The 22,285-nt window shown below is 40.5% G+C and overlaps 1 protein-coding gene across 4 annotated transcripts in view; it reads left to right on the forward strand.

Annotated features, from left to right (window-relative positions):
* COPS4 (COP9 signalosome subunit 4) overlaps positions 1-22,285 on the forward strand; it is a 51,213-nt gene that overhangs the window by 20,231 nt on the left and 8,697 nt on the right. For 3 of the 4 annotated variants that reach the window (XM_008055604.2, XM_021711154.1, XM_008055605.2), the window contains 5 exons: positions 2,001-2,154; positions 2,317-2,467; positions 6,366-6,536; positions 13,163-13,278; positions 16,848-16,932. In XM_008055604.2, the coding sequence (XP_008053795.1) occupies positions 2,001-2,154; positions 2,317-2,467; positions 6,366-6,536; positions 13,163-13,278; positions 16,848-16,932 (677 nt within the window). The remainder of the gene's footprint in view (positions 1-2,000; positions 2,155-2,316; positions 2,468-6,365; positions 6,537-13,162; positions 13,279-16,847; positions 16,933-22,285) is intronic. The other variant, XM_021711156.1, reaches the window with a different exon arrangement.

Raw genomic sequence — 22,285 nt, forward strand, 5'->3', positions numbered from 1 at the left:
GCACTACCACGCCCAGCTGATTTTTTTATTTATTGTAGAGATGAGGTCTCGCTGCCCAGGCAGGTCTCAAACCTGCGGGCTCAGGCAATTCACTCACCTCAGCCTCCCAAAGACGTGGGATTACAGGCTGAGCCACTTGTTGGTCCTGTGCTTCATAAGCCCCTTCTCCAACTAACATGTCAAAAGGATAGTAATATTCACAGGTAAAAACACAAAAGGGGGTTGATGAACCAATAGCCACCGAGCCCAGCGAGAACTTTTTTCTTTTAAAAAGTGATTCATTATGATTATGAAAGTAGTAGATATAATAAATATGCTTAGAAGAAAATTGGAAAAGTCAAAAGTATGATGCTATGTATAGCAATTCATGTAAATATGACTTGTGAATGGAAAGCCTAGTACAAAACATTAATAATATATGACTTGCACAAAAAATTTGAATTTGTATAAACTTTTCCTTCTACTCCTTACCCCATCCCCATCAATAAACTGCAGAATTATTTTCAAAGCTGGGGCCAAGGGAATTATAAACTCTGTTCTTGCCACATGGTGCATCACTTTTGCTTGCAAATAAAAAAGGATTACTTTTCTATTAGGATTAATCTTGAATTATGTGCGTTTTGAATTATATGAGGTCTTTTGTTATGCATTCCTTGCATAAAATGTGATTCACTAGGATAAAGAAGAAAATGAAAGCCACCTATAATCTCACCACCCTCAGTCGCTGTTACTATTTTGATATATGTGTAGAGAAATACAATTGAATGGTGTTTTACATATTGTTTTATCCTGTTTTTTCACTTAGCAAACCTATGTGATGACTATTATCACATGGTAATAATTTTAAGTGTACTGTATAGTATTCTACCATTTTTATATGCCACAATTTGATTACCATAAATATCATAATAGGGATTTCCAATTTTTTCCTAATATAGATATTTATAATAACTTTCCAAATGAATGTCCTTATACATATATATAGGCACTTCCCTGACTATCTTTTTATTTTCTCGAGATAAAGTGTAGTTGATTAAGGGTGTATGTGCTTTAAATGATTTAAAGGATGCTTATAGAGCATGCTGCTGAGTTGTTTTCCAGGAAGGTTTCACTGGTGTGTAGCCCCATTGGTAGGACTAAACTGGACATTTTGTCCTTTTATGATTTTTAGCGTGTGAGGTAATTTGAGGATTAGAAACAGCTAAGATATAATTTTATCAATGATGATAAAATACTAAATACGTTAAATGTATTTTTTAGTTTTTCTATAATATAGTGCTTTAAAATGTTTGATTCCCTTATATTAACAGAATACAGGGCTGTCAAAGAAATGTATGCATATTTTACAAGATATCTATGCATTAGTTTTTCAAGTTGAATCGAATTATGGTAGCAATGTTTAATTGCAGAAGTCAGACATGACTTGTATTCCTCTTTTGTTATTAGCATATATTGAGTATTATAATTTTTTTTTTTTTTGAGTTGGAGTCTCACTCGGTCACCCAGACTGTAGTGCAGTGGCCGCTCCCGGCCACCGCAAGCCTCGCCTGTTGGGCTCCGGCAATTCTTTCACCTCAGCTTTCCGAGTAGCCGGAATTATAGGCATGCGCTACCACACCCGGCTAGTTTTTTGATTTATTGTAGAGATGAGGTCTCGCTGCCCTGGCAGGTCTTGAACCCGTGGGCTCAGGCAGTCCATCACCTCAGCCTCCCAAAGGCATGGGATTACAGGCTGGGCCATCGAGCCTGGCGAGTATTATAATTTTAATACAATTTTTTCCTCTCTTAAAATGTGTATACATTTTTTTGTCAAATGACACCCTCTGTATATACAGTATATATAGTACATACATATATATACACATTTTATATATACACACACACACACACACACACACACACACACACACACATATATAGGAGGAAATGACATTTTCTATCATTCCTAAACATTTTCTTGATAAAATACTGAGTCATTGTATGTTTTTCTGTTCTCCTAGACAGTACAATGTAGATTATAAACTGGAGACATACCTGAAGATTGCTAGGCTATATCTGGAGGATGATGATCCGGTCCAGGCAGAAGCTTACATAAATCGAGCATCGCTGCTTCAGAATGAATCAACCAATGAACAACTACAGATACATTATAAGGTAACAGTTGATTTGGAAATAATTTTGTATTGGAGGACTGTACCATACCAGGACGTTCCAGAACATCTGATAAATGCTTTTAAATATTACACATTCTCTTTTTCTCTCTTTTTTGCTTTTGCTTTTTTATTTTTCCGTCATTGAAATATTTTTCCTTTGTAGGTATGCTATGCACGTGTTCTTGATTATAGAAGAAAATTCATTGAAGCTGCACAAAGGTACAATGAGCTTTCTTACAAGACAATAGTCCACGAGAGTGAGAGACTAGAGGCCTTAAAACATGCTTTGCACTGCACCATCTTGGCATCAGCAGGTGAGCCACAGTTTAGCTTAAAATGAGCAGTTCGGTATCTTTGATAACTTCAGGTTGGCTACTGTTGGAAATAGCAAGGATCTATTCTTCAAAGGAATACCTTCTTAACACAATTATGGTGAATTTAGTTTAAGCATTTGAACAGTTAAAAACCGCAATAAAATGGTTTAGTAAAAAAATTTAATAGGCATATATCAGTCTATTCCCTGTGTGTGTTAGGGATAGCTATGAGAAATAATAATAATATAAAGGTTAGTTCTCCTAAAAGTTTGCTAATGAAATAGATATCAAATCAGGGAGAATTATGCAGATAGAAACAGAAATTAAAATCTAGAGATTGGGGGGAGGGGGATGGGATTAACAGTAGCAAATATCTGTCTGGGGATGGGGAAATACCTCTTATCAACAGGGTGCCTGAATGAAACGTAATTGTACACCTAACCCTTAACTGTATCCCACAAAACCATAATAAAAAATATTGATTAAAAAAAAATCTAGAGATTGATGAAATTATTAATGTACTGCTTTTGGAATTTTTTTTAACCTTTAAACCTCAGTTTTAAGCCGGCTCGGTGGCTCAGCCTGTAATCCCGCGCTTTGGGAGGCTGAGGTGAGTGGATTTCCTGAGCCTGCGGGTTCGAGACCCGACTGGACAACTTGGCAAGACCTCATCTCTACAATAAATCAAAAAATCAGCTGGGCGTGATAGCGCATGCCTGTAATTCCAGCTGCTCAGATGGCTGAGGTGAAAGAATCACCGGAACCCAGCAGGTCGAGGCTGTGGTGGCCAGGAGCAGCCACTGCACTCCAGTCTGGGTGACAGAGTGAGACTCCAACTCAAAAAAAAAAAAAAAAAAACCTCAGTTTTAGACCTGGCATTTATCGTTTTTTTCAATAAGTATAACAAATAAACTATTTTTGTTCTTTTTACTAAGTTATAGCATATAAATTACTCAATTTACGGAACAGAAAGGGTGTTAAGAGGAAATACTAGTTCTAAACCATGGCTTTTCGTGAATCATTCTAGAATGTTTAGTTGAGTGCATATTGGCATGTTCAGGCTACATAATTCATTCTTTTTTTTTTTTTTTTTGAGTTGGAGTCTCACTCTAACACCCAGACTGGAGTGCAGTGACACGTTCATGTCCATTGCAGCTTGGCCCTCTAGGTTCAGGCAATTCCTTCACCTCAGCCTTCCAAGTAGCCGGAACTACAGATATGCTACCACGCCCGGCTAGTTTTTTGATTTATTGTAGAGACACGATCTCGCCAAGTTGCCCAGGCGAGTCTCGAACCCCTGGACTCAGACAATCCTCTCGCTTCCACCTCCCAAAGTGCTGGGATTACAGGCTTGAACCACTGTGCTTCTCTTACACATTTCATTCTTTATGAAGGAGTAATCTTATTTTGTTTTTTGTTACTGAAAAAGCAGTACATGAATGTGGTACCGCTTCCTTTTCTAAGTAACTGTTACTGGCCTATATTTCCTTCAATATAGAATAGTTTTTTATACCCAAATGGTAGCCTGATATATACAGTTTGCAACTTGCTTTTTTCATGGAACTATATATCAGTGATCTTTACATGTCAGTGCATATAACTCATTTTTTTGGGTTTTCTCTTGTCCTCTGAGTTGATCATAATTTATTTAGTCAAATACTGATGATGCTGTACTGGTTATGCACATGTATGAGTTACATGTATAGGTTAAATTTCTGAATCATAGGTACATCTTTTGGTAAATTTAGGTAAATTTCTTTTGATAGAAATTATACATTACCCTGTAATATTACACTCATGTGTACCTGATTCTTCACATGGATGTCACCAAATTTTTGATCTTTGCTGATCTGGTAGATGAAAAATGATATCTCACTGTAGTTTTTATTTGCATTTCATCGATTATGAATGCTCTTGGGCATCTTTTCATATGTTTTAAAAAAATCATTGCTGGAAAATCTGTGTGTGTATATACACTTAAAAAAATATTTTTTTTTTGAGTTGGCGTGTCACTCTGTGTGTGTGTGTATATACTTTAAAAAAAAAAATTTTTTTTTTTTTTTGAGTCAGAGTGCCATTCTGTTGCCCAGGCTAGAGTGCAGTGGCATGCTCACAGCCACCACAACCTTGACCTCCTGGGCCCAGGCGATCCTTCTACCTCAGCCTTCCAAGTAGCTGGAACCACAGGCATGTGCCACCATGCCCAGATAATTTTTTTATTTATTGTAGAGACAAAGTCTCGCTGTGTTGCTCCAGCTGGTCTTGAGCCCCTGAGTCAGGGAATCATCCCACCTCTGCCTCCCAAAGTGCTGGGATTATAGGTGTGAGCCACCATGCCCAGCGCTTTTTTTTTTTTTTAAGAGAGACAGTCTCACTCTGTTGTCCAGGCTAGAGTGCAGTGATGCAATGACAGTTCACTCCAGCCTCAGACTCTTAGACTCAAGCAGTCCTCCTAACTCAGCCTCCCAAGTAGCTGGGACTACAGGCATGTGCCATTCTGTACAGCTAATTTTGATTTTTTTGTAGAGATGATGTCTCACTTTGTTGCCAAGGCTGGTCTCAAACTCCTGGGCTCAAGTGATCCTACTGCCTCCCAGAGTGCTAGGATTACAAACATGAGCCACTGTTCCCAGCCAGTATTTTATTTTTAGTGAATTATATGTTTATGTCTATGGGCTATTTTTTGAGTTGTTTATCCTTTTCTTAGTGACTTGTAAAAGCTATTCATATGTAAAAGAAAAGTAACAAAACTGTTTACAATTTGTTGTCTATTTTTTGGCTTTGTTTATGATACTTTTGCCATGCAGAAACTTTTAATTTTTACATAGTTAAACTTATTAATCTTTCTTTAATGGCTTTTGGGTTTTTTTTGACTTGCATAGAAGAATCTTTCCTACTCTGAAATTATATATATATGTATATGTGTATATATATATGTATATATATTTGTAAAATCCCCCATGTTTTCTTTCAGTACCTTAACTTCTCAAGTTCCTTGGTGTCAGGACCTCTTTGCACTCCAAAAAATTATTGAGAACTCAAAAGCTTTTGTTTCTGTAGATTATATCTGTTGGTTACTGTGTTAGAAATTGAAATGAGAAATTTTTAAAAATATTTATTAATTCATTTGAAAGTAACAAAAAAAGGCCAGGCTTGGTGGCTCACGGCTATAATCCCAGCACACTTTGGGAGGCAGAAGTGAGAGGATTGCCTGAGCTCAGGGGTTTGAGACAAGCCTGGGCAACTTGGTAAGACCTTGTCTCTACAATAAATCAAAAAATTAGCCGGGTGTGGTGGTACATGTCTGTGGTTCCAGCTATTTGGAAAGCTGAAGTGGAAGGATTGCCTGAGCCCAGCAGGTCCAAGGTGTGGTGGCTGTGAGTGTGCCACTGCACTCTAGCCTGGGTGACAGAGTGAGACTCCAACTCAAAAAAAAAAAAAAAGTAATAATAATAGAATCATTACATATAAACACAAATCATATAATTATGTGAATAATAATTTTTTTTTCTAAAGAAAGGTTACTGAGGAGAATGGAACAGTTTAGCTTTTTAAAAATCTTTTTGGGCAACCCCCTCGGGTCCCCTCCCACTGTGGGAGCTTTTCTAGTCTCTCAATAAATCCTGATTTCTCACACACACAAAAAAAATCTTTTCAGGGTCTAGCTTAACAGAAAACAGCTGAATTCTTATAAATACTTCTTCATTTGTCTTATTTTTATATATTGCTTTAGTTGAAATGTTTGAGTATTGACTGGATATTTTAGTAGGCAAAAACGGAGTTATAAGATAGATGTTTCTATTGACAAAACACTGTAAAAAATACACATGTGTATATTTTACACTTCTTGGTCCTTCTGATTAAGTGAAAATACTATATGTTCACTTGCTTCCCTTAGGACAACAACGTTCTCGAATGCTAGCTACACTTTTTAAGGATGAAAGGTGCCAGCAACTTGCTGCTTATGGGATCCTAGAAAAAATGTACCTAGATAGGATCATCAGAGGAAATCAGCTTCAAGAATTTGCTGCCATGCTGATGCCTCACCAAAAAGCAACCACAGCTGATGGTAAGCTCATGTCTTATATGTATGCGGGGGGGGCCCACCAAAAAAGGAAAGTATTTATTAAAAATTGTGTATTTATTCTTGCGTGTTTAAACTTCAGTCACCTTTAAAATACTCTCCGTTTGATACAGTACACCTATCAAGACACTTTTTCCATTGTTCAAAACAGTTTTTGAACTTACCCAGTTTGATGCCTTTTAGTGTTACTGCCATTTTTTGTTTCACCTCTTCCACATCAGCGAAACATTTCCCGTTGAGGACTTTTTTCATCAGGGAAACAAAAAAAAGTCTCTTGGGGTGAGATCGGGTGAATAGAGAAGGTGGGGCATGGAGGTCATGCCATTTTGGTCAAAAACTGCTGAACACTCGGCATGGTGTGGATAAGTGCATTGTCATGGTGGAAGAACCAGTCATCTATGTACCACACTTTGGGACTTTTATTCTGTAAATTGTGATGCAAACTTCTCAGAACTTCCAGATAAAAACTTTGGTTGACCATTTGATTTGGAGCAACAAATTACAAGTGTACTACAAGGGGCCTACCCTCCAAAAGATAATTCTGGGTGTTTTGGGTCCCCCTTTTATGGTGATACATATTCTGCTGCAGACTGGTGGAAATCATGTAAAGTTAGAAGCATCTTGCTATTTTTTTATAATACTTTTTTTTTTTTTGAGTTGGAGTCTCACTCTGTCACCCAGGCTGGAGTGCATTGGCATGCTCACGGCCACCACAACCTTGACCTGCTGGGCTCAGGTGATCCTTCCCCGTCAGCCTTCCAAGTAGCTAAAACTACAGGCACGTGCTACCACGCCTGGCTTATTTTCTTGCCTCAGCCTCCCAAAGTGCTGGGATTGCAGGCTTGAACCACCGCGACTGGCCTTTTTTGTAATACTTCTATATAACACTTCCTGATTAAAAAAGAAGACTATTGAATGAAGATAAGTATATACATAGACGTGGGCTTATAGTATAAAAATAGCCCTATTACAAAGCATTTTGTGAAATAATGCATTTTGGAAACTCTAAGAAAAGAAAAATTAAAGACTATTATTATAATGCCTAGATTTTAAAAAAACTCAAAGCATTGATAAGGAACTTAATTAATCTTTGTGTCAAATCATAACAGCATAACATTCCCATCCTAATTTAGACAGAGCAAAATTTGGCATGGTAGCTTGCCCAGGGCTACTCAGGGTAAAGGGTTGTCAGTAAGAATAGAACCTGATGTCATACTTCCTAGTTAAGAGATGTATTTGCTTAGGTCAGACTACCTTTGCCAGGAAAGAAGTTTTTAATCACTTATTCATATCATTATGTATGTTTGTCTACAGAGGTTTTAAAGTAACTTGTAACAATAACACATGATAATAAAAATATAGATGTAGAAATCAGAAACATAGAGAAGGTAAAGATAAAGATAATGCAGAGATATTAGACTCACGGACTTGGAGTCACTGTAATCCTATATGGAAGAGACATTAGCTGGGGAGAGGAGGGTTGGGGGTGGTTGGCATGTGACTATAGTCGCAGCTACTTAGAAGGTTGAGACAAGAGGATAGCTTGAGCCCAGGAGTTCAAGGCTACAGTGAGCCATGATCATGCCACTGCCTTCCAGCCTGGGCAACACAGTGAAACCCAGTCTCTAATTAAAAAAAAATGGGACTGGCTGAAAGATGTACACTTCACTCAGTCTTACTGCCCTGAGTTAAACCAGACCAACAGAGGGATGCTATTGACCTCCTATTGAATTTCTTGCATTTCACTGCACATTAAGCAATTGAGGTGCTCCTCAGAGACCTTAGTGAGTCTTCTAGTGAGTCTCCCATAGAAGTCTTCTTTAGGCCATGTATGGTGGCTCCGGCTGTAATTCCAGCACTTTGGGAGGCGGAGGTGAGAGGATTGCCTGAGCCCATGGGTTTTTGTTTTTTGGGTTTTTTTGAGTTGGATTCTCACTCTGTCACCCAGACTGGAGTACAGTGGCCGCTCCTGGCCACCGCAGCCTCGACCTGCTGGGCTCCGGCAATCCTTCTGCCTCAGCCTTCTGAGTAGCCGGAATTACAGGTGCGCGCTACCATGCCCAGCTAATTTTTTGATTTATTGTAGAGATGAGGTCTCACCTGCCCAGGCGGGTCTCAAACCCATGGACTCAGGCAATCCGCTCACTTCAGCCTCCCAAAGCGTGGAATTACAGACTGAGCCACCGAGCCCGGCTAGCCCATGGGTTTTGAGGCCAGCCTAGGCAACATGGTGAGACCTTGTTGCTACAATAAATCAAAAAATTAACTTGGTATGGTGGTGCACACCTGTAGTTCCAGCTACTTGGAAGGCTGAGATGGAAGGATCTCCTGAGCCTAACAGGTCAAGGCTGTGGTGGCCATGAGCATGCCACTACATTCCAGCCTCGGTGACAGAGTGAGACTCCAACTCAAAAAAAAAAAAATAGTCTTCTTCTTTTCTGAGACTGTATGTAGAGGAAAGATGCTTGTCTTCTTCCATTTTAGACCTTATTGCTTTTCTTATTTATCTTTAGACATTTTTGTTTATTGGTATTATAGCTTTAAGCTAGCAATGTTAAAAAGTTCAGGTTGTTTAAAATTATAATTTTGTGCTTATTAGTGTATTTCAAGAGTTGTACAACTTTACTACTTTTTGCTGTATAGATTTGCTTATTCTGGACATTTCATATAAATGGAATTACACAGTGTATGGCCTTTGGTGACTGACTTCTGTCACTCAGCATGATGTTTTCAAGGTCATCCATGTGTATGTCAGTACTTTGTTCTTTTTTATTGCCAAATAGTGTTCTCTTGTGTAGATGGAGCATTTTGCTTGTTTACTTAGCAGTTGCTAGATATGTGGGTCATTGCCACTTTGGAGCTGTTACTAATAACGCTGTGAGCATTCATGTAAAATCTTTGTGTGTGTCCTTAATCCTGAGTATATACTGGGAGTGGAATTACCAGGTCATGTGCTAGCTCCGTGTGTTAGTCTTTCAGGGAGCTACCTGGCTGTCTGTAGAGCATTTGCTTCACTTTGCCTTCTCCTGGCTGTGTGTGAGGATTCCAGTTTCTTCACATCACACTTCTTGTTTTCTGTCATTTTGATTTAGCCATCCCCACAGGTGAAGTTTATATTTTGTTTTGACTTTGATTTGCATTTTCCTGATAGTTGATTATATTGAATACCTTTCATGTACTTATTGGCCATTTACATGTTTTCTATAGAGAAACATCTTTTCAGATCCTTTGCCTCTTTTTTTTTGAGACAGTGTCTCAGTCTGTCACCCAGATTTGAGTGCAGTGGCAGGATCATAGCTCACTACAGCCTCAAAATCCTAGGCTTAAGGATCCTCCTACCTCAGTCTCCCAAATGGCTAGGACTACAGGTATGCCACTACACCTGGCCAATTGTAAACAATTTTTTTGTGGAGATGGCGTCTTGCTATGTTACCCAGAATGAATTTGCCGATTTTTAAATTGGATTGCTTGTCTTTTTATTATTGAGTTCCTAGAATTATTTTCATGTTTTAGATACAAGTCCCTTATCAGATTAATGATTTGCAAATATTTTTCCCCTTCTGTGTGTTGTCTCTTCACTTTTGTGTATGTGCCTTTTGCAGTACAAAAATTTTAAATTTTGATAAAGTACAGTTTATCTGTTGTTTTGTTTTGTTACTGTGTTATAAGTTAAGTGTCATATCTAAGAAACCATTGCCTAATCCGAGGTCATGAAGATTTGCTTTGTTTTCTTCTAGAAGTTTTGTAGCTATCACTCTCACACTTAGGTATTTGATTCCTTCTGGATTAATTGTTGGGTGTTGTGTGAGGAAAGGGTCCAGCTTTATTCTTTTATGTGTGGACATCCAGTTGTCCTTGCACCATTTGTTGAAAAAACTGTCATTCTCCCCACTGAACTGTCATGGCATCCTTGTCTACCATCAGTTGATTGTAAATGTGAGAATTTATTTCTGGAATGCCAATTTTATTCTACTAATCCATGTATCTGTCTTTATGCAAGTACCACATTGTCCTGGTTGCTGTAGCTTTGTAGTAAGTTTTGAAATTGGGAAGTATGAGTTCCCCAATCTTGTTTTTTTTCAAGATTGCTTTGACTTTCCTGGTCCCTTGATTTTCCATATGAATTTGTGATTAGCTTGTCTGTTTCTGCAAAGATACCATCTAGAATTTTGATAGTGGAATTGCACTGAATCTGAGGATCAGTTTGGAGAGTATTTTCCTCTGATCTCTATTCACCTTCATGTTTGTCCATTCATTTGGAGCTTTAATTTATTTCAACAGTGTTTTGTACGTGGTAGACTATAAGGTTGCCTTTTTATATAAGTACTTGTCCTTTTTGATGCTGTTTTGGAATTTTTTTTTTTTTTGAACTAGAAAAGCTAGGTTTATTAAAGGAAAGGTATGTTGTAAAGGGCACAATGGGTAAGAAAACAGTGAAAAGTGTCTGCTGCTAGAATTGTTTTCTTAATTTCATTTCTGCTTGTTTATTGATGGTGTATAGAAATAACAATTGATTTTTGTAGTGTATAAATTTTTATAATTTCCACCTTTAGAGAATTTCAGTCCTGCTGCTACTAAGCACTTTTCCTGGTATTGAACTGCTGTATTCATGAAGTCATAATTTTCCCACTTATCACATAATTTTGAGAAATAATATTTAAAGAAAGAAACCACAGCATTTTAATCTTTCCCCCCTAGCCAAAGATACAACATGAATTACTGTACTACTTTTAAACACAATTATGGTTAAGATATACATAACAAAGCTTACCATCTTAACCATTTTTAGGCACGCAGGTTAGCGGTATTAAGTATGTTCACACTGTTGTGCAGCCATCACCACCACTCATCTCCAGGACCTTTTCATCTTCCCAGACAGAAGCTCTGCACCCATTGAGCAGCTGCCCTCACTTGTCCTGCTCTTATCCTGCTGCACTGCCACTGAGATAGGGTGGGCTGGGAGAGGAGCAGACTGAGGAGAGAAGCCAAGCCAAGAAACCCTTGTATGAACATACTGAATTTGAAATTTATTTATTTGTTTGTTTATTCATTTATTTATTTATTTGAGTCAGAGTATCACTCTGTCACCCAGGCTGGAATGCAGGTCACAGCCTGCTGAGACCTGCTGGACTCAGGTGATCCTTCTGCCTCAGCCTCCCAAGTAGCTGGGATATAGGTGCACACCACCAGACTTGGCTAATTTTTAAATTTATTGTGGAGACAAGGTCTCGCCAAGTTGCGCAGGCTGGTCTTGAACCCCTGGACTTAGGCAGTCCTCTCACCTCCACCTCCCAAAGTGCTGAGATTACAGGCGTGAACCACTGCGCCTGGTTGAATTTGAATCATTTATAAAACGTTCAAGTGGAAGTGTTATTTAGATATTTGAGTGTTTGAGTCTGAGGTCAAAGGAGAGATTTGGGTTAGAGGTACATATCTGATTGTCATCAGCATGTTGGTGGTATTGAGAAAAAGTAGGGAAAAAAAGAGATGAAAGTACAAAATGAGTCCTCTAACTTCAGAGATAAGGGAAAGAGGGAGGAACCAGCCGGGGAGACTGGGAGACTGGGGTTAAGAGAAAATTGAGAAGATCATGGGTGAAGTTAGGAAAAGGTGAAGTGTAACATTGTAAGAAAGAAGAGTTTGCAAAATATTTCCCGTGGAGTCTAAGTGTGTCTTGTCCTAGCACCTGTCATGGCGCCTGGACTGTAGCAAGTGCTTAGCAGAAGTATCATGTAAGAATCGGTGAGCCTAGCAGACTAACATTCCAAGTGGGGCCTTGGGCCCAGAGTGTTGCCAGGCACTGAGTGCCCTCACTTAAAGGAGAATGCTATGCCCAATCTCTCAAGAAAGTTTGTTGATCTGGACATTTCTCACATTTGCCTTGGGACTAGGTGCTTGTGGAATACTCAGACAAAAGAGATCAGAGACTTTATCAAGCTTTCAGGGCAAGTTACATGACTGTTGTGCTACTGCTTGCTAATAAAAGTTTGTGTTAGCCAGGCGTGATGGCTCACACCTATAATCTTAGCAGTTTGGGAGGCTAAGGCGAGAGGATTGTCTGATCCCACAGGTTCCAGACCAGCCTGGGCAACTTGGCGAGGCCTCATCTCTACAGTAAATCAAAAAATTAGCTGGGTGTGGTGGTACGTACCTGTAGTTCCAGCTACTTGGAAGGCTGAAGCGGAAGGATCACCTGAGCCCAGCAGGTTGAGGCTGTGGTGGCCGGGAGAGTGCCACTGCACTCCAACCTGGGCAACAGAGTGAGACTCCAACTAAAAAAAAAAAAAAAAAGTTTGTGCTTATAGCAAGAAAAATTAATGCATTTGATAGCTAGCCTAAAGAAGCAAAACCCCAAACCAAAGGGTTAGATCCATTCACCTGGTGAATAATCACTTGCCAATTAGTCATTTTCTTAATATGCTGTTTTAATGTAATTGTATATTAACCCAACTATCAAGTAAGACATTTGGATTGCTTTAAAAATTTTGATCAGAAGAATCAAAGTGTTGATTATGAGTTATTACATACCAAGAAATTTTCAGAAAAAAAAATGTCTTTTTAGAGTGTAAGACTGGTTTCAAACTTATAACTGTCTTATTTGTTTATTTAAGGTTCCAGCATCTTGGACAGAGCTGTTATTGAACACAATCTGTTGTCTGCAAGCAAATTATATAATAATATCACCTTTGAAGAACTTGGAGCTCTTTTAGAGATCCCTGCAGCTAAGGTATTCTCTCTTTTTTTTTTTTTTTGTAGCGACAAGGTCTCACCAGGTTGTCCAGACTGGTCTCGAACCTGCAGGGCTCAAGCAATCTACTTGCCTCAGCCTCCCAAAGTGCTGGGATTACAGGCTGAGCCACCAAGCCTGGCCAAGGTATTTCCTTGATTCCATACATAAATAGGAAGTTGAAACAAGACTGTTGAAGTAATGAGAAAATAAAGCATATAGTTGATAAATGTTGGCAATTACAATAAATTATGCATAGAAAGCCTCTAGTAAATGGGAAAATACTTAAATACTAGCCAGGCATGGTGGCTCATGCTTGTAGTCCCAGCACTTTGGGAGGCCAAGGCAGGAGGGGTGCTAGAGACTAGGAGTTTGAAACCAGCGTGGGCAATACAGTGAGACCCCAGTTCTATAAAATAAAAAAAATTAAACGTGAAAATAGTACTGAAATGGAGTTGTCTTCATGTTTTTGGTTTTTTTAAATTGTGTTTTGTGGCCAGGCTCGGTGGCTCAGCCTGTAATCCTGCGCTTTGGGAGACTGAGGTGAGTGAATTGCCTGAGCCTGCGGGTTCGAGACCCGCCTGGGCAACTTGGCAAGACGTCATCTCTACAATAAATCAAAAAATTAGCTGGGCATGGTAGCGAATGCCTGTAATTCCGGCTACTTGGAAGGCTGAGGCGGAAGGATCACCGGAGTCCAGCAGGTCAAGACTGCAGTGGCTGGGAGCGGCCACTGCACTCCAGCCTGGGCAACAGAGTGAGACTCCAACTCAAAAAAAAAAAAAAAAAAAAATTGTGTTTTGTGATCCAATGAACGACCTAGACTGGATATCTTAAAGGAGCATCAGTTTATGACACCTGTTTCATGAGAATATCTTTGTTTAGTGTCTGTTTATTATTTATTTATTTTATTTCTTTTTGAGTCGGAGTCTCACTCTGTCACCCATGCTGGAGTGCAGTGGCACGCTCACGGCCACTGCAGCCTCGTCCTACTGGGCTCAAGCAATCTTCTGCCTCAGCCTTCCGGGTAGCTGGAACCACAGGCGTGTGCCACCACATCCAGTTAAGTTTTTGATTTATTGTAGAGACAAGGTCTTGCCAAGTTTCCCAGGCTGGTCTCTAACCCATGGGCTCAGGCAATTCTCTCATCTCCACCTCCCAAAAAGTGCTGGGATTATAGGCTTGAACCACTGCACCTGGCTAGTGTCTGTTTAAGTTCACTTCCTGGTGGTTTCTAATTTCTGAATAATTTAAGCTTTTAAATGATGCCTTGCTGGACACGGTGGCTCAAGCCTGTAATCCCAGCACTTTGGGAAGCCGAGGCAAGTGGGTTGCCTGAGCCAGAGAATTCGAGAACAGCCCAAGCAACTTGGCGAGATCTTGTCTCTACAATAGATAAAAAATTAACTGTGCACAGTAGCACACACCTGTAGTTCCGGCTATTTGGAAGGCTGAGGTGGAAGAATTGCCGGAGCCTAGCAGGTCAACGCTGGAGTGGTTGTAAGTGTGCCTCGGCACTCTATCCTGGGCGACTGAGTGAGACTCCAACTCAAAAAAAAAAGGAAAGATGCCTTACTTATTTCTTCTGCCCCTGATTGACTCAAAGACCAAGTGTTTTATCTCTGAGAGAATGACTATTGTAATACTCCAGGCTATTCTATTGTAACTTCTTTGCTTGATTTTTCTTAAGAAGTTGGCTGACATACTAGAGAATATAATTTCACTCTTAGTCTTAGGGTTTGGTTTGCTATGTATAAATTCCAACAAAGATACCAGTAGTATTTAGAGGGTGCTTTAGGTATCATTTACAAACCATTCTCTTACTTTTAAATAATATTAAAAGTAAGTAGTCAACCTTTTACCTAGTTTGCAAACCTTAAAGTCATACAGTTATGGGTTACACCCCCTTTTATTTGGTAGGGTTAAATTTTAATTTAGAATTTTCTAACAACTCCTTTACTTGTTCACATTCAACACATAGTAAAGAAAGTTCAACAATTTGGGAACCAAGGCTTAAGTTACCATTAAAAGGTAATGCACAGTGGCAGGCATAGTGGCATGTGTCTATAATCCCAGCTTCTTAGGAGACTGAGGTGGGAGGATTTCTTGAACCCAGGAGTTAGGAGTTGTGTTATGATCGTGCCTGTGAATACATACTGTGCTGTAGCCTGGGCAACATAGTGAGACCTCCGTCTCTAAAAAAAGGAAATAAAAAAGACCCTTTCTTAGGCTTTGAGGCATAGTCTCTTGCTGAGACTAGGGGAAGTTAGTATACTTTTAACAATAAATGTTAGCTAGTCACAGTTTCCTTAGGAGTAGGTTAGGATTGATTGTAAAAATGGTTGAAATTCATAAATGCCCAGGCCACAACCCAGTTGACTGCTACCTAGTAAAACCCTTTAAACTCCTCTTTGAATTAGAACATCTGTTCTTCCTCTCAATTTTTTTCTAAAAAATATTTTCTTGAGCAAACTTCTTTCAGGTCCCCTCCTGCTGTGGGAGCTTTTCTGTCTTCTTAATAATACTACTTCAAAAACATTTTTTTTTCTTAAAGAGTTTTTAGCATAGGAAATAATTGTGGAAATTGAAATGAAGTAAAATAAGAAAAACTAGTTTATTTTTTGGGGGGATGTGGATCCAGTGAGAAGAAAAATTGTTAGTTTGATTTTGTGCAGAGGACAAAACTGATAATAAAAAAAAAAGTTTTATTGTTCAAAATCTCACAAGAAAAACAGATCCCAATTAACTTAAAATAATGACTTGCTCCCAGAAAGAATTGGAGAAGTGCCCGGTGCGGTGGTTTAAGCCTGTAATCCCAGCACTTTGGGAGACTGAAGTTAGGGGATTGCTTGAGCCCACGTGTTCGAGAACACCCTGGGCAACTTGGCGAGACCTCATCTCTACAATAAATCAAAAGGATTTGCTAATCAAAATTAGCCAGGTGTGGTAGTGCACTCCTGTAGTTCCGGCTATTTGGAAGGCTGAGGTGGAAGGCTCACTTGAGCCCAGCACGTCGACACTGGGATGCCGTGAGCATGCCACTACACTCCAGCCTGGGCAACAGAGTGAGACTCCACCTCAAAAAAGAAAAAAAAAGTGGGTGCAGTTGTTCACGTCTATAATCCCAGCACTTTGGGAGACCGAGGTGAGAGAATTGCCCGAGCCCACAGGTTTGAGACCAGTGTGGGCAACTTGACAAGACCTCATCTCTATAATAAATTAAAAAATTAGCCAGGCGTGGTGGCACGTGCCTGTAGGTCCAGCTGCTTGGAAGGCTGAGGCAGAAGGATCACTTGAACCCATCAGGTCAAGGCTGCAGTGGCCATGAGCGTGCCACTGCACTCCAGCCTGAGTGACAGAGTGAGAATCCAACTTAAAAAAAAAAAAGTATTGGGGAAGTAACCAGATTTATAAGATGTATTATTCCAGTGAATAGCAAGTGACCACATATGCGAAACTTAGTGATGGTAGTGAAACCAAAAGCTTTCAATTCTCTTATTATTTCTAAGTAGCTATTAGATATAATAATTAAAGTTTCTGAGAGGTTTTTTTTTTTTTTTTTTAAATAGGCGGAAAAGATAGCATCTCAAATGATAACAGAAGGACGCATGAATGGATTTATTGACCAGATTGATGGAATAGTTCATTTTGAAAGTAAGTTTTGTATACTTTTGTCATCATGAAATGGCAGGAAATTTCATGTTGCATTTTTATAATTGTGTCTTTATAATTGAATTTCATGTTGTATATTTATAATTAAAACATGTTGAATAATTTTCTTTGACCCAGAATCTTAGTACTGGAATGAGCTTATTTCCAAAAGATCTTTTAAAATAATTTTTAAGAAATTATATTCAGGCAGGGCACAGTTATTTATGCCTATAATTCTAGCACTTTGGGAGGCTGAGATGAGAGGACTGCCTGGGCAACTTGGTGAACCCTCATCTCTTAAAAAAAAAAAAGAGAGTTATATTCATGAATCTGCTTACTTCAGCATCTTCTATATTAAGGAAAAGTGTGAAACTCGAATGGCTGTATCATTTCACTTATTTACTTGTCAAGCATTGTTTGACCACATAGTAGGCATCAGGAAGTGAACTTGACAGTTGATTTTCTGTTCAGCAGCTCATTGAGGTACTGGAGCAGACAGGTGCGTTGACATCCCATTGTCTAAACCTCCTAACCTCCCTAACTTCCACCTGTTACATCCTGGGCCTTGCTGTACCCAGAACTGTTCCACTTGTGACATTTCAATTTGAGATGTCATCTCTGACCCAAGCCTTTCCCTTCTCAAGTGGTCTGTCTCGGTTACTCTTCTTCAGCACTCATGATCACACTGGAGCCACTGTTCATGGACTCCTCTGGCTTCTTCCAATTAGCACAAGCCTTTTTAGTGTTTGCTTTTCTTCCTGTTTAGCTTAGATTCCATGATCCATGATTTCTGTCACTTTTTTACAGCCACCCAGAACTTTTTATTTCAGCTGTCAGCACAACTTCACCTTGAATGAGCCTTCTCCATCTTTTCCAAGCCTGTATGTGAGAGGCTTGACAAAGTGTCAGGCACCAGGCAGACTGAACCACCACCAACTTGAGGGCACAGACAGACTGACCCCACTGTAAACTCCAGGGCACAGACAGACTGACACCACTGTAAATTCAGCAGTGCAAACAAACTGACACCACCATGAACTCTGGGGTACAGACAGACTGACACCACTGTAAACTTGAGGGCACAGACAGACTGATACCTCCATGAACTCCAGAACATAGACAGACTGACATTACCATAAACTCAAGGGTGCAGACAGACTGGCACCACCGTAAACTCGGGTACAGGCAGACTGAACCACTATAACTCAGGGGCACAGACAGATTGACACCACCGTGAACTTCAGGGCTCAGACAGACTGATACCACCGTGAACCCCAGGGCACAGACAGACTGACACCTGGAAGCTCTAGGGTGCAGACAGACTGGCACCTTGACCGTAAACTCAAGGGCACAGACACATACCACTATAAACTCAAGGGCACAGACAGACTGACACCACCATAAACTCTGGGGTGCAGGCAGACTGAACCATTATAACTCAGGCGCAGACAGACTGACACCACTGTGAACTCCAGGGCACAGACAGACTGACACCACCATGAACTCAAGAGCACAGACAGACTGATACCACATGAACTCCAGGGTGCAGACAGACTGACACCACCATGAACTCCAGGTTGCTGACAGACTGACACCACCATGAACTCCAGGGCGCAGACAGACTGACACCACCATGAACTCCAGGTTGCTGACAGACTGACATCACCATGGACTCCAGAGCACAGACAGACTGACACCTGGAAGCTCAAGAATGCAGACAGACTGATATCACTGTGATCTCCAGGGTACAGACAGAGTGACATCACCATGAACTCCAGGGTTCAGACTGACACCTGTAAGCTCGAGGGCATAGACAGATCGACACCACTGTGAACTCAAGGGTGCAGACTGACTTACACCACTGTGAAGTCCAGGGTGCAGTTACTCAGCACTACTCGAATTCATGTGCATTTCTCTAGTGAACTTTTTTTCCTTCTTTACAATGACAATTTCAGTTTTTGCTTTTCTTAAATCTGACTTTTCCCCCCCTTCACTCTCAGCAGAAAACCTTGTTTCCTATTCCACAGGGAAAAAAGCCATGAGTGTGAAGTATTTTAACTTGCTCATCAGATGTATAAATATCTGAATCTTGGATATGGATCTAAATCAACAATTCCATACTGTCCTTTCTTACTGTGCCGCAGGCAGTTCCGTCTCCCTGTCTAGTTCTTCCTTGTGCTTTGGGTCCCTTCTCAGACCCCTGTCCTGTTTCTTCCTACCAAAAAAATACTGTTTCAGGAGCCTGAGGCCAGCAGTTATTTTTGTCTGTTTTTATCCTTTTTTTCTCTGTTGGCTTCATTCTATCATTATTTAAACATCCTCAGAACTCTCAGTTTAACAAAAATGCATTTATCTTCCAGGTCTCCTCTGTCTTTTCAACATGTAGGTAGTGTCATCACCTCCCTCCTCCTCCCCATTGCCTCACCTTCTGTCACCTCTCCTGCCCAGTTCTGCTTTCCTTCTGTTTCTTCAGATATTGTTCATGTCATCTTTGTAGATTCAGTAGTGACCATGAATTTAACATTGAAGCCCCTGAGAGCTTAACCCTAGGCCTTTTCCTTCACACTGTGAGCCCCATGGGTAGTGTCGCCTGTCCCGTGGATTTAGTTGCCATCTCTGTGTAGACGATGCCTGCATTTACCCTTCTAATGCAAATCTTTCCTCTAAGTTCCAGCTCCATAGAAACACCCTACTAGAAATACCTGTTCAGGTGTGTCTACTGAATTGCTTCATGGGACTCTCAGAATGAGCATATCCAGAATGGAGTTCATCATCTCCCCTCCTGTGCTCAGTGACCAACAACCCAGCCACCCCAAAGCTGCATCGCTCCCTTTGACCAGCGTCTCTTATCCTCCACTCCTTCCCTCTCTGCCCAGAATCCCATCAGTCTGACCTCCCGGGCGTATCTGGGATCTGAGTACTCTTCCTGGTTTCTTACTGTCACCAAACTCCTCTGAACCTTACTATCGTAACCTCTTCTGGTCTTTCCTCATCTCTACAGTTGCTCCTTCCTAGTCCAGTTCCCTAATACAGCCGGAGTGACTGTTCTTTTAAAAAAAAAAAAAAAAAAGGGGGGGCTTCTGCACTAGACAGGGGTCCAGTCTTTCTCTCTCTCTCTCTCTCTCTCTCTCTCTCTCTCTCTCTCTCTCTCTCTCTCTCTCTCTTTCTCTCTTTCTTCTTCCCCCCAATCGCCGACACCGTCTCCACCTTTGAGGTACCCTGAACCCGGCTGGAGCTGGACTCCCACAGTATAATTATTAAACTACTTCTTGTAACACTGTGTCTCAGTACATTGGCTTATAAAAATAAAAAAAAAAAGTACAAATTAGGCCAGGTTCAGTGGCTCATGCCTAGACTCCCAGCACTTTGGGAGGCTGAGGTGAGAGAAAGCCCATGGGTTCAAGACCAGCCTGGACAACTTGGCGAGACCTCATCTCTACAATAAATAAAAAAAATTAGCCGGGTATGGTGGTGCGTGCCTGTGGTTCCAGTTACTTGGAAGGCTGAGGCGGAAAGGTCATCTGAGCCCTGCAGGTCAAGGCTGTGGATGCCATGAACGTGCCACTGCACTCCAGCCTGGGCAGCAGAGTGAGACTTGAACTCAAAAAAATTGAATTAAATGAAATGAAAAGATGCAAACAAAAAAGAAGTAAAGGGCTGAGTTGTTTTATTTGGTTCTCTGCATTAATGAGTGTCCTCCCTGCTGCTTGTACAACCAGCTTCTACAGAGACTCCAAGAGGCCCTCCCTGGTGCCTGCTAGCTTTCTCTTGCAATCCAGCTACATGGGTCTTCTCTTTATTTTTTTCAGCATTGTATATTCCTCCCCCCATCAAATATTCTGAAATCTTTACCCCTCTCCAGTCATCTTCTGTTTGTCCCAGTGTCTCAGTTTAAGCAATGTTAATCAGTGATGATATTCCTGACTTTCCAGATTAAGTATGGTTTTAAATTGTGTCACCCAGAATGTCTTCCTGGCATTAATCTTGGTTATTTTCAGTAGTGTAGCTATTTGTTTAAATGTCTGCTTCTGCTTCTGCTTCCAACCCAAGCTTCCTGGCAATAGGCACTAAATCTCTCTTATTTTCCATGGTGTAGCCACCATCTGTGCCTGGTACATCGTAAATGGGAGATAGATACGTATTGAATAAACAGACACAATCTAGAAGAGTAGTACAGCAGAGGTGTCACTGAGGAAAAGGACAATTTATTTTATGTCAAGTTGATAGAATATGAGATATTTTCCTAATTTTCTTTTTTTTGAGTTGGAGTCTCACTCTGTCACTCAGACTGGAGTACAGTGGCCACTCCTGGCCACTGCAGCCTCGACCTCTGGGCTCCAGTGATCCTTCCGCCTCAGCCTTCCAAGTAGCTGGAACTACAGGCGCGCGCTACCACGCCCGGCTAATTTTTTGGTTTATTGTAGAGATGAGGTCTCGCCTGCCCAGGCAGGTCTCGAACCCGCGGGCTCAGGCAATCCACTCACCTCAGCCTCCCAAAGTGCTGGGATTACAGGCTGAGCCACCGAGCCCGGCTCCCTAATTTTCTTATATTAAAAAAGTTATGACCAGTTACGGTGGCTCAAGCCTGTAATCCCAGCACTTTGGGAGGCCAAGGCTAGAGGATTGCCCGAGCAAGCCCAGGGATTTGAGACCAGCCTGGGCAACTTGGTGAGACCTCTTCTCTACAATATATCAAAAAATTACCTGGGCGTGGTAGCACATGCTTATAGTTCCGGCTACGTGGAAGGCTGAGGTGGAAGGATCGCCTGAGCCTAGTAGGTTGATGCTGGGGTAGCCGAGAGCATGCCACTGCACTCCAGCCTGGATGACAGAGTAAGAGTTTGACTCAAAAAAAAAAGTTACAACAGTAAATATGCTCATAGTAACAAGTAAAGTATTATAAGGATAAATAAAGGCAGAGTTAATAGTCTCTTTCCATTCCCACTTCCTTTCTTTGAATAAGTCTGGCAGTCTTGTGTTTCTTTCTAGATGCTTATGCAGAGATGTGAAAAATAGCGGTTTTTAAAAAAATTTAAGTTAGTTTATGATATTACATTCTAAAGTACATGGTATTCTGCAAGTTGTTTTTTGAATTTATTGTACTATGGACATATTTTCCAATCAGTAGATATCAATGTAATTACTGTTTTAATAGCTGTAAAGTCTTTCTTTCTTTCTTTCTCTTTCTTTCTTTCTTTCTTTCTCTTTCTTTCTTTCTTTCTTTCTTTCTTTCTTTCTTTCTTTCTTTCTTTCTTTCTTTCTTTCTTTCTTTCCTTTCTCTCTCTTTCTCTCCTTTCTTCCTTCCTTCCTTCCTTCCTTCCTTCCTCCCTCCCTCCCTCCCTCCCTCCCTCCCTTC

The sequence above is a fragment of the Carlito syrichta genome, unplaced genomic scaffold (assembly GCF_000164805.1).
Source record: "Carlito syrichta isolate Samal-C Ts95f unplaced genomic scaffold, Tarsius_syrichta-2.0.1 Scaffold301890, whole genome shotgun sequence".
Taxonomy (NCBI): Eukaryota; Metazoa; Chordata; class Mammalia; order Primates; family Tarsiidae; genus Carlito; species Carlito syrichta.